General features: G+C 40.8%; 1 protein-coding gene across 1 annotated transcript in view; it reads left to right on the forward strand.

Moving 5' to 3' along the window:
• Positions 1-5,967, forward strand: part of LOC115159541 (BMP/retinoic acid-inducible neural-specific protein 1) — a 154,075-nt gene extending 148,108 nt beyond the window's left edge. The window contains exon 8 of the mRNA XM_029709357.1: positions 2,656-5,967. Coding sequence (XP_029565217.1) covers positions 2,656-3,796 — 1,141 coding nt within the window. The 3' untranslated portion in view covers positions 3,797-5,967. The remainder of the gene's footprint in view (positions 1-2,655) is intronic.
• Positions 5,968-16,840: the final 10,873 nt, after the last annotated feature.

The following is a 16,840-nucleotide window of genomic DNA, read 5'->3' on the forward strand; positions in this document are numbered from 1 at the left end:
GGTTGTTTTAATTTATTGCCACTGGGGCCTGACGGTGTAACTGGCTGTACACTATAATGCAAGATTGTATCAAATAGCTATGTTGACTCTGAGTTAGCAGATATGGTGACAACAATGTAGGATGTGTATAGCATTTAGTGGTTATGATATGAAAGCTTGGCAAGGTTTTTTCGCCTGGTCAAAGATAGCTGTTGTGTTGTGCACTGAACTTCACAAGCGAAGGGAAAAGGTGAGAGGAGGACAGCGCGTAAATGTGAGAAGGAATCATACAACGAGCAAAGTGATCATGCTGTTTGTATGTGGCTGCTATGAAAGTGAACTGGCTATCAGGGGTGTATTCATTGTGACAAATTCTGTTGAAAAACATTTCTTAAAGGGAAGCAAACAGAATGAAACGGGGATAAACAAATTTGTCCAATAGAAACTCTTGTTTGCAACTGTTTGGACTAATGAATACACCCTAGATCAGCTAGTAGATGCAGGCAAGACTGTACAATGTGGTATTGAATGTGTCACTGTCTGTCACTTTGATTTCTCAAATTTTTCTCTCGACCTATTGACCTACATTGTAAACTTTAATTTGTAGCCTAAATTGTAACAACCTCATGATGGGTATAGGGAAAATGTGAGAATCGTGTAGTAGCATGAACTTATTGATGTTACATTGAGCTGGGTGAATGGAAAATGAATGACAGTCGTCCAATATCCTGTAATAGAAATAAGGCCATGCTCCCCCCCAAAAAACCTCCACCGTAATCTTAAACGGCACTGACCACACACACACAAAACGCCGCAAAATCTTTTAAATGTATTTTGTTTTTTCATTTGTGATAAGACGTAGAATCCGTAGATTATGCAGCAAAATATTTCTCAATAGTCCAATAAGTACCTGAGTGCAGGGAAAAGGAGGACTAGGGCCTTATACCTCAAGTTTTGCGTCAATGCCAGAGGACTACACTCTTAGAAGAAAAGGGTCGTCCCCATAGGAGAACCCTTTTTGATTCCAAAGAGAACCCTTTTGGGTTCCATGTTGAACCCTCTGTGGAAAGGGTTCTACATGGAACCCAAAACAGTTATACCGGGAACCAAAAATGGTTCTTCAAAGGGTTCTCCTATGGGGACAGTCAAAGAAGCCTTTTAGTTTCTCAATATAAGCTTTTTTTTCTTAGTGTATTGTGTTCTCTGAAGCTTTGGAGACAAGTTTGTCAAAATGGTGTTCTGTACAGTTTATACTTGCTACAAACATCATTGAAAACCTGTCTATAAGTTTTGTCTGTCAACTTTGTTTGTTTAGTCATGGTACATTTATCTCCTCTGTGAAACATTCAAGATTCCCCTCAAGATTCAAGATGCTCTTACATGAGCACTGGAACCTATTTTTCATTCCAACACAATGGCCATTGGCTTTGTCTTTATGTCCTGTAGAGATAAGAGTGGGATGAATTTGTGGCAGTCAACAAATGCATTACTTTCTCAAAGTGCATAGTAGGGTCAATGTTGCGGGACATGCAATCAGCCTTGTCTTTGTTATTTCACAATGTTACTCTTATCCTTGGATACTCCTCAGTTAAGGGGAACACAAAGAGAAAGGGACTTTTATCAGGGTTGGACTGAAAATATATGCAGACATTTTGAAGACTGCCTTATAAGTACATCTGCTTTTTGTCAGTTTAATCAGTGTTCACAAAGTAATGGATTCAGGTTGATGCAAGAATTGCTAAGTAAAGACACTGCAAAGATGAAAATGTTCAATGGATTAAAATATATTTTCTCAGATCTGAACTTAATTTGTTCAGAATCAGTGCTAACTCAAAGTAAAACTTTCCAATCATGTATCCATACAGCTAAAGCAGTTTTCACTTTTTGGAATCTGTCTGATTATAATTGTACATTAATCCTCAAATCCTCATATCCTTCAACCTTTCACATCCCAGAGGAGAAAAAGTAGCTTGAGTCTGTAGAGTGTTTCCTCTCTCCCCTTCCCATGCCCTACCCATGGTTCATTTTGGATGGCTTGGGGCTCCCTGGCTTTTCAAGCACTAGGTCATCCGTCGTCGTTACCATGCCGGTTCATTAACATATCAGGCTAACCTTTAGCTCATCCTCTCAATCCTCTCCTAGAAATCAGGATTCTGGATTCACCCTCATCTCACAGTCTCCCAGTAGAGCATTTCAGTACTGTCAAGTTGACAGAAAGGGATGCCTGAGGGAGAATAAGAGATGCGGTTTGCATAGGAAATAATGCTGCCATCCCACATGAAGGAAATAAAGGAACTCCGTCTTTGAGGAATACATTATCCCCTCCACTGACTACACCCTTACAAACAGTACCAGGCTGTGGCAGTGACAGTGGAATTTAATCCTCACACTTTAAAACCGAGTTTGTGCTTGCTAAACAGTCATTAATAATGGTGCATTTGTTTTATCCCTGTATCTCCCCTCCCCATTGTTGTATTTTCCCTGTCGCTCACTCTGGCTCTGACACTTTCTCTTTCTTTCTTTCTTTCTTTCTTTCTTTCTTTCTTTCTTTCTTTCTTTCTTTCTTTCTTTCTTTCTTTCTTTCTTTCTTTCTTTCTTTCTTTCTTTCTTTCTTTCTTTCTTTCATTCTTTCTTTCTTTCTTTCTTTCATTATCTTTCTCTCTATCCATTCTCCAGGTCTGTGATGCAGTGGCTAAACAGGGTCCAGTCCTTCCTCTACTGCAATGAGAATGGTTTCTGGGGGACCTTCCTGGAGAGCCAGAGGACGTGCGTGTGCCACACGGGTGTCACCCTATGCCAGAGACCCATCCCATGTATCATTGGGGGCAACAACAGCTGTGCCATGTGCAGCCTGGCCAACATCTCGCAGTGCGGCTCCTGCAATAAGGGCTACAAGCTGTACAGAGGTCGCTGTGAGCCCCAGAACGTGGACTCTGAGCGCAGCGAGCAGTTCATCAGCTTCGAGACCGACCTGGACTTCCAGGACCTGGAGCTCAAGTACTTGCTCCAGAAGATGGACTCGCGTCTCTACATCCACACCACCTTCATAAGCAACGAGATCCGCCTGGAGACATTCTTCGACCCACGGTGGCGCAAGCGCATGTCCCTGACCCTGAAGAGCAACAAGAACCGGATGGATTACCTCCACATGATCAACGGGCTGTCCATGAAGATCTGCCAGATGCGCAACAGCAGCATCGACCCCCTGTTCTTTGTTTACGTTAACCCGTTCAGTGGCAGCCACTCGGAGGGTTGGAGCATGCCCTTTGGCGAGCACGGCTACCCGCGCTGGGAGAAAACAAGGCTGGGGAACTCCCAGTGCTTCAACTGGACCCTGCTGCTAGGCAACCAGTGGAAGACGTTCTTTGAGACGGTGCACATCTACCTACGAAGCCGAGCCAAGGTGCCCACCGGGCTGCGCAACGATACGGGCCACGGTCCCGTCGACTTGTCCGATCCTAACAAGCGCCAGATCTACATCAAGATCTCTGACATCCAGGTGTTTGGCTACAGCCTACGCTTCAACGCTGACCTGCTCCGCAGCGCCGTGCAGCAGGTGAACCAGTCGTACACACAGGGGACCCAGTTTTACTCCTCCTCCTCTGTCATGCTCTTGCTACTGGACATTAGGGAGCGGATTAACCGCCTGGCCCCTCCAGTGGCGCCCGGGAAACCCCAGCTGGACCTGTTTTCCTGTATGCTGAAGCACAGGCTCAAGCTGAACAACAGCGAGATGATCCGGGTCAACCACGCCTTGGACATGTACAACACAGAGATACTGAAACAATCAGATCACCTGACTACCAAACTCTGCTGAGATACAGTAAACAAACAAACAAACAAACAAAAAGAAGAGCAAACAGAATATTCCTTTTTATTTAGGTTTCTCTTTTTTTTCTTTTTGGACCTTTTTGTTCTGCCTTTTGATGTAATATTAACAACTTTGTAAGTGTAATTGTTAAAGAGAACTCCAAAACATTGATGAAGCCTTTTAGTTGGATAAAGAAGAAGATTCATGGAAACCACGTTAAAGACTGTACCATATTTGTCCCAGCATGTCTGTCATTTCCTAAAATAGCATAAAAAGAGAAAAAGAAAAAAATGTATCCATCTTCTGGTGACAAAGAGGCCTTTATTTTACTCTAAGGGAACAAAGGTGATATCTGAAACTGCCATTCTTTACTAAGTTAAACCTTTTTAGTCACATTAGGGCAGACCAGATATCATGCTTTTATTTCAGTGAATATGCTTTATCAACAAACAAAATATTACAAATATGTAAAAGGACAGTTTAATACAGTATGAAGGCATTTATACATTTTAAGGGTTAAATAACCTAGCAAACTGTAAGCTGTAAGCGTTAGCTATATATTCTCTTTGAAAAATTGATAATCCATAACAAGTCTGCATACCGTTCTTTGTGTAGTAAGGTATAAGGCAGCGGATAGTCATTTCATGTCAAATAACGGAAGCCAGCTGTTTATATACTGTATGTGTATACCTTTATTTCGCCTGATGCTTATTGATGTTCGTTAATTGAATGTGTCATTTGAGAGTGAGTGAATCCAGTCAAAGCTAAAACTTGTCTTTGGGCGCTACCTCCCATGTTTGAAATTCTACCTGCATTTCTCCTGAGGTGGTTTCTTCTGGTGCCTGAGTATAATATTGTGGTCTGAAGATGAACAATCAATGCTATTTCGTACAGCTTTGCAAAACGTACACCTTGTGACTGCTGATGTGTCAAGCTTTACGGCACATGGATCATTCACGGACATCTGCAACAGACACCATAAAAGCCATACATTTCCCTGAGTACACATAAGACATGGAAAGCCCCCAATACATTTTTCAAAAACATGAAAAATATCCCATTTGTGTTTTTTATGTTGTTGTTATTTTTCAATTAATTTAAAATGGAGGATAGCACAGTGGACAGAGAGAGTATATTCTGTGGGATTATGGGATGACATTGTAATGTCATTGGATCTCTGTTAAATAGAGTGAACCCAGATGAGAAACAGATGAGAAATATAAAAGCTTCAAATACTTCTGTTGATTTAATCTTTATTTTCTTAATGCCACGTTGGATCTTAACTTTCTAACGACCATGCAAAACAGATTTTAACCCTCAGAAACAAGGTTGTTTAATATTTCTAGTCATACTTTATTGAAAGCACCGGCATGAAATATGTTTATAGCTATATATAGCTACAGAATTGAACATAATGTCAAACGTCATACTATCTCAGAAGTATCAAAGAACACTACCTATATTATTATTAAGTGCCTGTTACCTATCCCTTTCAAATACTTAGAGGGAAATTGCTCTTAGTTTAGTTACAGTACAAACATTACAATACAAGATAGATATTCAAAGGAATTTAGCAACTCAGACCACATCAATGCAGATCTGTCGCTCATCTCAGCCTGAGATACATGTTTTCTACCTAAAGGCCGGCTGGTTTGTGGGAAGATGAACCATCAGTAAGAGAGTCTCCATTTCCTGACACTGTCTCTCCTATGTACATTATACCTGTAAATAGAAACTTTGTGTTGGAATAGTTATAACATCAAAGACAACATGAATTATAGTCATTTCAAGAGAACAAAAGAGGCCATTATTACTGAGAATAACTACAATTACTGTTGGTGTACCTTGCACAAATTACAATTACACTCCATTCTCAAGTTATTTACTTCATTATGAATCTCAGAGAGGGATGGTAATTTCTGACTGTTTTGATCAAAGTATATGAAATATACAATATGAAATTAGTTAGTTTTGACCGCTGCATACATGAAACAAGCACACATTAGCTCTATCAGCATAACATCACTGCAATGTTCCATGGATACATTTGATTGAAGATACAGCTCCTAATACCTTGCATATGTAATTTTTGCTGTTATGTTGAAATCATTATATCAGCTTATTTCAAATGAATGTTTCATATAATAATCTATTTCTCATTAAAAGGCTATATTTAATAAGAAGAGCAATGTTTGTCTTTACCGCAACACTGGACAGTAGTCACAATAGATGGTATATAGTCAAGGTTGTAATTTCTGTCATTGGACATTGCTTTGTTTACATAGAAAAATGCCATGCATTTTGCTTTCAATGAGGCCCAGACCAACCCTATAAAGTAAATGTTCATGTAAACCGAGAGACAACGCCAGCAGTGTGGATTAGCATTTATTTCTTTATTCAAAAACTTCCTATTTAGATTTTCACAACAACACCCACACAGCACCACATTCAACCCTTGTTGTACTGCTTGTTGTGATGTAACTGTAATTTAGCATTTGAAGGTTATATTTTTGATGGGATCGGTGGATGATTTCTAAAATATGTTCCAGTGAGATATGCAGTACAGTAAAATAATCCTTATCACTGTGAAATGCCTCTCCTAAACATTACATTTCCCTTTGTTATGTATCCTAAAGGTTGGTTCTTCAGTCACTCACCTCACCGTAGGTAGCGGTCAGTATTTGTGCTTGTACAGCATTTATCAAATCAGCTTATGAGTCATCTCTACAGTACAAACTACACACACTTCACCCATACATCAATTGCAGGGGACTGTGAGAAACTCTAAAAGGCCTTACTGTTCATATATCTTTGCAGCCCTCCCATGGCCAAAATGGGTGCTTACACCAGGACCAGAGCAGAACAGAATGGTCATGTCCTCTGTGTCTGTCAATATGCTTTTCCTGATGACTACCATGGTACTCTCACGCCACGGGCTGACAGCTGTAGCAGAACACTGGATCACTGGATGAATGTGATGCCCTGGTGACAACTTGTCCCATTTTAGCAAAGTACCAGAGGAGTTGACACTGTATGGGCTGTGAACAATGTCACAAGGTTTATTCTTGTCAGATTATCCAAATTTCCTCCAAATATGCACTTAAAGGCCCTGGCATATATCTATACAACAGTATGTGGAGACCCCTTCAAATTAGTGGATATAGCTTTTTCAGACACACCCGTTGCTGACAGGTGTATAAAAATCAAGCACAAAGCCATGCAATCTCAATCGACAAACATTTGCATTAGAATGGCCTTACTGAAGACCTCAGTAACTGTCATCGTGGCACCGTCATAGGATGTCACCTTTCCAACAAGTCAGTTCGTCAAATTTCTGCCCTGCTAAACCTGTCCCAGTCAACTGTTATTGTGAATCGGAAACGTCTAGGAGCAACAACGGCTCAGCCGCGAAGTGGTTGGCCACACAAGCTCACAGAACGGGACCGCCGAGTGCTGAAGCGCATAGCGCGTAAAACTGTTGTTCTCGGTTGCAATAATCACTACCGAGGTCCAAATGGCCTCTGGAAGCAAAGTCAACACAAGAACTTTTCATCAGGAGCTTCATGAAATGAGTTTCCATGGCCGAGCAGCCACACATAAGCCTATAATTACCATGTTCAATGCCAAGCGCCGGCCGGAGAGGTGTAAAGCTCACCGCCATTGCACTCTAGAGCAGGGGAAACGCTTTCTCTGGAGTGATGACTCACGCTTCCCCATCTGGCAGTCTGACGGACTAATCTGGGTTTGGCGGACGCCAGGAGAATGCTAACTGCCAGAATGCTACCTGCCAGAATGCATGGTGCCAACTGTAAATTTTGGTGGAGGAGGAATAATGGTCTGTGGCTGTTTTTAAGGGTTCGGGCTAGGCCCCTTAGTTCCAGTGAGGGGAAATCTTAAAACTACAGCATACAATTACATTCTAGATGAGTCTGTGCTGCTAACTTTGTGGCAACGGTTTGGGGAAGGCCCTTTCTTGTTCCAGCATGACAACGCCCCCGTGCATAAAGCGAGGTCCATACAGAAATGGTTTGTCGAGATCAGTTTGGAAGAACTTGATTGGCCTCCACAAAGTCCTGACCTCAACCCCATCGACCAGCTTTGGGATGAATTGGAATGCGAGCCAGGCCTAATCACCCAACATCAGTGCCTGGCCTTACTAATGCTCACTTACTAAGTCCCCGCAGCAATGTTCCGACATCTAATGGAAAGCCTTCCCAGAAGAGTGGATGCTGTTATAGCAGCAAAGGGGAGACCGACTCCATATTAATGACCATGATTCTGGAATGAGATGTTCAACGAGCAGGTGTTCACATACTTTTAGTCATGTAGTGTATGAGTAAGACTTGAGAATGTATTTGAGCTCAAATGAGAAAAAGAGCATAATCTTTTCAAGAGATAATGTTGTATTTGATGGCCATGAGTCATTTCTACAAGTGCCTGTGAAGCTTCTGCAATAGAGTTTCACTGAGACCAGCTCTAATGCATCATCACTGTTTAAGATAAAGAATAGAGGGGAACCATTTTTAAGAAGCAGGGAAGCTTTTACACAATTAAACTCAATTGCAGTAAAGCCTTGGTGAACAAAGGATTCAAATATAAATTCACAATGGTGGAATTGTACCTGATGTACCCTGATTGCCCTAGATCCAAACTGTCTCTTGTCAAGCAGTTTCATGTCTCTGTGGATTTGAGTGATTTTACATAACACCCTTTTACTGTTTGTCAGTAAGCACTTTTCATACCAATCCTGCTTACCTCTGCACTCTGTTTGCATAAAACAAGAAACCCTGCTGGTTTCATCCATCAATTTACGACCACATTGAGTTGCTCTTGTGTTTATTGTTGTTGTTCACAGAAAACATTTCTTCGTCACTAATTCTATCTCAACCAATTTGTCAAGCTTGCAAATCAAGGACAAGATGCGAGAGGCCTACCAGAGAAGCTTACGAGTACAGCTATAAATATTGGCAGGTACAATCCTCTAAAATTAGGAATAGCCGACAGAACAGCTTTTACTTTCCCATTTCTACACAAATGGCCTACAGATGCATGACACTATTTCTTCTAAAATAAGTTGAAATTGAAAAAAACTTTTGGTGTTTACAAATGTATTTGTTTGATTTAGAAGTAAACAGGACAAGGAAAAGAAAATTAACAGAAATAAAAACATAGAAAAATTTACTAAATATTGTTCACAATTCAAATTAATTTGGTTGGAGGCAATGATTCTCATTTACTGTGTATTTTATCTCACCTGTGATAAGTTGAAGTTGCCTACAGGGTTAAAATTCAACCAGTTTTTAGAAGAAAAAACAGAACATTCTTCTCCATTGCACTTGATTGTGCAAGGATACCAATATATTTGACTGCATCTGTACTTCAAGGTCACATCTCCACTCCACTGTACCCTTTCTACACACAACTGGTACATATGGTTATCATCTCTGTGTGGTTAATAAGCTTTTTGAAACCTCATAACGGGCGTCACCACAGGACTGTGCTACACACCAAATGCTGATTAATGCATGAGGCAAGCGGGTCTTTGTGTTTCAGCGTTCTCACCACACAGCCCACGCCCGACCCACCCTGCCAAAGTCCTGGGAAGGGAGATGGTGGAGGGTGTGCAGTAATGATCAGACTTGCAGCATTCTAATAAATCACACTGATTTGAGTTTAATGTATCGTAAGCGAATGGCTAAGATGCGGAAGCGATTGATAGGGAGGATTCCACCCTCAGTAATAGGCAATTTACTTGTTTAAATACTTTGGGGAAAGTAATGCTCAGTTAATGTAATGACGTGTTGGCCCTCACTCTTATTCTGGCTGGCTTCATACTAACTATATTATAGCGCTGACTGGGACTCAGGTCCGAAACACTTGACAAGATCACTGAGTTTTAGGTTAAGAGCGCTACGATATAAATGGTACCCTTACCAAATACAGCAATATAAATGGTACCCTTACCAAATACCCTTATTATCCTCACAAATATATAGTCTAAACACATGACCATAGTGAATATACATTATATTGTCAATTGTTTTCATATTTAGTCAATTTCCATGCCAACGTATGGCTATATAAGTGCAACATAACATGATGCGGAAGTATTTTATTGCTTTATAATATAACCATTCTATCAGCCTTATTCTTATATCAGCAGGAATGCATACCCTGCATCATGGGTTCCCAATGTTGACTTTTTTAATTGGAACTATGACAGTCGATTACAAATCAGTCTGACAGTGCTTTTCAATCAAAAGGAAGTATTGTTTGAAGTGACTAAAATACATCAGAAAGGTATAGAGAAGTTCAGAAAATCATCCGGCATTAAATTTGAATGATCTTCTGTGTAGAGAAGAACGTTATCATTGATGATGTTCTTTTCCCTCCAGTCTGATTTGGTTTCTGCTCTTGTCCACTCTGCTTTAATGAATCCTGCACACATTGTGGGCATTGTAGAGGGAAACAGAAGACACATATGTATTCTGTATCTTTCAGTGATGGGGCCAAAATATTTAGTAGCTTAAACGGTTCATAAGATAGAGTCACATTTGTAGGAAGGAAACAGAAACTGCTCTGTTTATTACAACCACATCTAGCGCCTACTTGAGTTTACTGACCTAACCCCGGTCCTATGAACCAAGCATGATTTTATTTATTTTATTTAAGCGTTTCTCTCTCGACCCCATTTATAAATCAGGCAACCCCAAATTAGGCAACCCCCCCACCTTTTTTTTGAGGCAGAGAATGAAATAGAGAGAGTTTGTCTTCGCAAAGCTTCTGAGACAAAGCTAATGCAAAGAAAGACAGACACAAAGCAACAAGAGGAACGAGACACAGAGGGTAAAAATCCATAGTTAAACGGATCAGGAGGAATACAATACGTTACAGGCATATGAATGGAAAGCACATTTGTGGCAAACAGGTAAAGCTACTGTTAGCTTTGTGTTTCCTCCGGGCAGACAAACAGCTGACAGGAATAAACACACTTGTTATAGTGCACTCTCACCTTGCAAGGAATTAAAACCAAGCTGGCAGGTAGCTCTCCAGACAGTTAAGACGCAGCCGTGAACGCCTTGAGGCTGTTGCTATTCCAGAATCTCGCAGACAGCTGCGAATGACAAAAAACACAGAAGTTTGTGCTTAAAGATGCTCTGAGCTTTCAGCAGAAAGCTGTTGGAAAGAATAGGCAGATAACATAAAGTGACAATGAACTCTAAGTGCATTTGCTTTGCAGCCAGTTTTTTTACCAGCTAAAAATACAGATGATTATGCATCCATGGATGCATAAACATCTAGAGGAGAGTGCCCTGAGATTTCTAAAGAATGTTTTGCATTCCTTAATTGTGACAACACATGCACTGTGTTCTGTTGAATGGTTCTACACTGACTGTACAAAAACATTATGAAAACCTTCCTAATATTGAGTTGCACCCTCCCTTTTGTCCTCAGAACAGCCTCAATTCATCAGGGTTTCGCAAGCATTCCACAGGGATGCTGGCCTGTGTTGACTCTAATGCTTCCCACAGTTGTGTAAAGTTGTCTGGATGTCCTTTGGGTGGTGGACCATTCTTGAGACACATGTGAAGCTGTTGAGCGTGAAAAATTCAGCAGCGTTGCAGTTCATGAATACAAACCGGTGAGCCTGGCACCTACTACAATACCTCGTTCAAAGGCACTTAAATATTTAGTTTTGCCCATTCACCCTCTGAATGGCACACATACACAATCCATATCTCAATTGTCTCAAGGCTTGAAAATCCTTATATTAATTATCTCCTCCCCTTAACCCTCCTGCTGTGTTTCAGTCGAATTGGACCGATTTACAAGTTTTCTCTCTGAAAAAGGTTGTTAATTTAATCTGATTGTCATAAAGTTCCATGACTTTGTCCACACAGGGCGTCTGGACACACAAAATACATTTTGACCATTTTCATTACATTTTGGGTGTTTTATTTAACTTTTGTACACCTGTGGTGTTCCCAGTCAAAAATGACCGGTCATTAGAAATGTGGGTGAGACTACAATGTATAAAATTGAGTTCAGGCACATGCCCAATCATCAGACACACTTCCTTTCCCAGAACCCCACATGCATGTGTGTTTGAGCACGCACACACACACACACACACACACACACACACACACACACACACACACACACACACACACACACACACACACACACACACACACACACACACTAACCTTCTTGGCTTCCATGGCACCTCCACAGGAGCTTTCCCCAATAGAATCTTTCCCCCACGGGAAGCACACCTGTTGGCATTTTCACAAACAATCGCAACAATGTTTCAATAATATGTAGAACTTGTCTCACAGCTCTGGTACATAAAGCTTTTTTGAGGCCTTGCTCACAATTAATTCTGTGGCAGCAGAAGGACCAAACAATATACTGTATGTGAGGCTCTTGATCATATCTTTGATCATGACAATGGTGACGAGGAGAGAGAGTCCTTGTTAAACTTGGACACAAAGTAGTCTGTGATAAATAGCACAATGTGTTATAGTCAAAATAATCCATACATTATGCTTTTTTTTACTCAAAAACGAGTTGTATGAGCTAAGGTCAATGAGGCCTACAGGCCATAAATAGCAAATAGCTCAAATAAGCAAAGAGAAACTACAGTCGATCATTACTTTAAGACATGAAGGTCAGTCAATCCGGAACATTTCAAGAACTTTAAACGTTTCTTGAAGTGCAGCCGCAAAAACCATCAAGCGCTATGATGAAACTGGCTCTCATGAGGACCGCCACAGGAAAGGAACACCCAAAGTTACCTCTGATGCATAGGATAAGTTCATTAGAGTTACCATCCTCAGAAATCGGCAATTACCTGCACCTCAGATTGAAGCCCAAATAAATGCTTCACAGAGATCAAGTAACAGACACATCTCAACGTCAACTGTTCAGAGGAGACTGCGTGAATCAGGACTTCATGGTTGAATTTCTGCAAAGAAACCACTACTAAAGGCCCCTAATAATAAAAAGAGACTTGTTTGGGCCAAGAAACACAAGCAATGGACATTAGACCGGTGGAAATCTGTCTTTTGGTTCAAATTTGAGATTTTTGGGTTCCAACCACTGTCTCTTTGTGAGACGCAGAGTAGGTGAATGGATGATCTCTGCATGTGTAGTTCCCACCGTGAGGCATGGAGGAGGTGTGATGGTGTGTGGGTGCTTTGCTGGTGACACTGTCTGTGATTTATTTAGAATTCAAGGCACACTTAACCAGCTTGGCTACCACAGCGTTCTGCGGCGATATGCCATCCCATCTGGTTTACGCTTAGAGGGACTATCATTTGTATTTCAACAGGACAATGACCCAGAACACACCTCCAGGCTGTGTAAGGGCTATTTGACCAAGAAGGAGAGTGGTGGAGTGCTGCATCAGATGACCTGGACTCCACAATCACCTGACCCAATTGAGATGGTTTGGGATGAGTTGGACCGCAGAGTGAAGGAAATTATGCCAAGTGCTCAGCGTATGTGAGAACTCCTTGAAGACTGCTGGAAAGCATTCCTCACGAAGCTGGTTGAGAGAATGCCAAGAGTGTGCAAAGCTGTCATCAAGGCAAAGGGTGGCTACTTTGAAGAATCTAAAATCTAAATTATATTTAGATTTGTGTAACACTCTAGAGTATAATGGGACAAGGAAATCCTGGCTGGCCAAACCCTCCCCTAACTTGGATGACGCTGGGCCAATTGTGCGCCGCCTCTTGGGTCTCCCGGTCACGGCTGGCTGTGACACAGCCTGGGATCAAACCCAGGGCTGTAGTGACACCTCAAGCACTGCGATGCAGTGCCTTAGACCAGTGTGCCACTCGGGAGGCCTTATTGAAGTGGATTACAAATTACATCAATAAGGGATCATAGCTTACACCTGCAGTCACCTGGACAGTCTATGTCATGGAAAGAACACCACCCTCCTCAGTGAATTTCTGTAAAATACAAATAAAAGTTATCCTTTTTAGATGAAACCATACTATTATATTCACGTCACCAAATAATTTATTAAAACACACTGTTTTCAAATGAAGGTCTACAGTAGCCTCAACAGCACTCTGTGGGGTAGCATGGAGGACAGCTAGTTTCAGTCCTCCTCTGGGTACACTGATTTCAATACAAAACCTAAGAGGATCATGGTTCTCACCCACTTCCAACTTCCAGAGGATGTCCTCCAACCTATCAGAGCTCTTGCAGCATGAACAGACATGTTGTCCACCCAATCAAAGGATCGGAGAATTAATCTAGTACTGAAAGCACAAGCTACAGTTAGCCAGCACTGCAGTGCATGACATGGTGAGTAGTTGACTCAAAGAGAGAGAAAGATAATAGTTGAACAGTTCTGAAAAATTAGTTCCTTCAAAACTGAAGGATAAGCAAGAGAAAGCACGCGAGAGAGAGCTAGTTATATATTTTTTTAAACTTTTATTTTCACTTATCTAGCGAATGCAGCTAACTAGTTTAGCCTACTCAAACACCTCACTCAAACAGAGAGGGATGCTCTGGTTGCTAGCTTGCTATGTAGCACTGGAACTCTTCCAAGTCAAGGTAAGCTTTTGGTTGTATTAATTTATTGCCACTGGGGCCCACCGGTGTAACTACTAAACTGCTTGCTGACTGTACACTGCTCTGCATGATTGTAGCAGGTTTACTACTGTAAAGCGTTAGTTCTAGTAGCTATGTTGACTATGATGTTAGCTAATATCGTGACAGTAGTCTAAACCTATCGATGTTACATTGAGTTAGGTGAATGGAATATGAATGACAGTTATCCAATATGCTTTAATAGAAATAAGGCAATGCTCATAAAACATTTTTTATTGTCTTCCCTCATCTTAAACGGCAGCGACCGTCACTGCACTCTGTGTATGTTGCCCTAGTTGAGTCCAAATAGAAACTATGTGGCCTCTTTGACTCACATAATCAAGGGCTCATCTGACAAAAATGTGTTCTTTCCTAGCTCAGCTGAATTGGTAGGATATTTTTATTCATCTGCATATTGAATATGAGAAGTGTACTCAATTTTGCATGACTAACATTGTATTATTTCAAACTAGATAGACGGAAGTAACTAAAGCAATTGCACACGTCTGATATTTATTAATATTTACACTCATATCCTCCACAAACAAACAAACCAACAAAAATGTTCATCAAATGTGTTATAACTTTAATTTTCTCCCATTGTCCCTAATTTCATTTTAGGCTTTCAAATGCCTAGGCAGTTCAGCCAGAGTTATTAGCTGGGAAAGTACATCATAGATAACTGCTGATGGCTAGCTGTCTGCAATTTAAGAATGTGCTATTTTCTGTAATTCAACCACATGCCCAACCAATCCCTTGGGCAAAGTAGTGCACCTTTCAATTATCTTTTGAGGATATTAATCACCCTACCCTATGCACCTCATAGCCCCTGAAGAGAAACGCAACCATACACAATCTGCCTCACGGTTGTCTGTTTTTGATTTATACAACTTATGATGAGCTGAGGCAAGTTCATAAAAATAACTACACCATTTTCTCAAAGACACCACATTCATTAAAGGGCATAACTCTTCATAAATAACTGTCTTTGCTAGGAAATTGTGTGAGAATATAGCAGGAGGCTACAGAAAACAATAGAGACTGGAATTTCCGTCATCCTTGGGCATCGTCAATCATGACAAATAGAGTTATTACTGTAACCAGAGACCCATTTCTCAAAGACAATATTGTGGTGTTGCTTTTGAGTGATCAACCAGTCCAACTAGAACGTGATCAGGATCACAGCACCAACACAGCTGGCCACTGATGGGTCTGGAGACTCCCTCCCAGTATGTGTCTTCACAAACCCTAGCATGCAATCTGCATTTCAAGTAGAATATACAGGTAACTGCCAAAATAATGAAACACTTGAGTAAATGAGGGGTATAAAGTGTATTGAAAGAAGCTGCTTCCACACAGGTGTGGTTCCTAAGTTAATTAAGCAACAACATTCCATCATCATGCTTATAAAAATGCTAGGCAGGCAATTATTTTGGCTACCATGTCTATGCCCCCATAAAATGACAATGCTCCCATCCACAGGGCACGAGTGATCACTGAATGGTTTGATGAGCATGGAAACCATGTAAACAATATGCCATGGCAGTCTCAGTCACCAGATCTTAACCCAATTGAACACTTATGGGAGATTCTGGAGCACCGCCTGAGACAGCGTTTTCCACCAACATCAATAAAACACCAATTGATGGAATTTCTCATGGAAGAATGTTTTTACCATCTAGGACCACTTTGCTATTTTCTGGGAACACATTGTATATATTTGTACATACAATATTGTACATATTGTTGTATATGTCTTTTGCCCCAATAAAATTAAATTCAAAGTTGCATCCCTCCAATAGAGTTCCAGACACTTGTAGAATCTATGCCAATGAGAATTGGAGCTGTTCTGGCTCATGGTGGCCCAATGCTCTATTAATACATTTCATGTTGTTTCCTTTATTTTGGCAGTTACATCTATATTGCATGTTGTTGCATTTTTTTATTCTGCCAATACTGGGCTATTAAGTGAAGATCTGAGTGTTTGATATACAATGATGTTATCAAACAGGACATGAAGACATGTATTTTACCTTTATTTTATCAGGTTGGTCTCATTGAGATTACAACTCTATTTTACAAGAGAGATACTTTATCTTCAGGTGTAAGGACCCTGAAATAATTTGCTACTATCAGAAAGAAATGCTGATTTTAGATACTTTACTTTGGCAAAACACTTTGATTAGCAAGTGTTTGCAAAATGCTCTAAAAACACAATTATCAAACACATTGAAAAACCCTCAACACAAAAAGGACAACATCAACATATGCTAATTTAGTTCCACCTTGAGGTGCTCCTCGGTCCTCTCAGAATAGGATCAATAGTGTGGATCTTTCCTGTATTGGCATTTTAGGTGTTCCTTGGCAGAGGATCATTCAGCGGTGTAGTAATTACGACTAATTGACGTTACACTGCTACAGTACTTCAGACACAGCGCT

Source organism: Salmo trutta, chromosome 23, assembly GCF_901001165.1.
Source record: "Salmo trutta chromosome 23, fSalTru1.1, whole genome shotgun sequence".
Taxonomy (NCBI): domain Eukaryota; kingdom Metazoa; phylum Chordata; class Actinopteri; order Salmoniformes; family Salmonidae; genus Salmo; species Salmo trutta.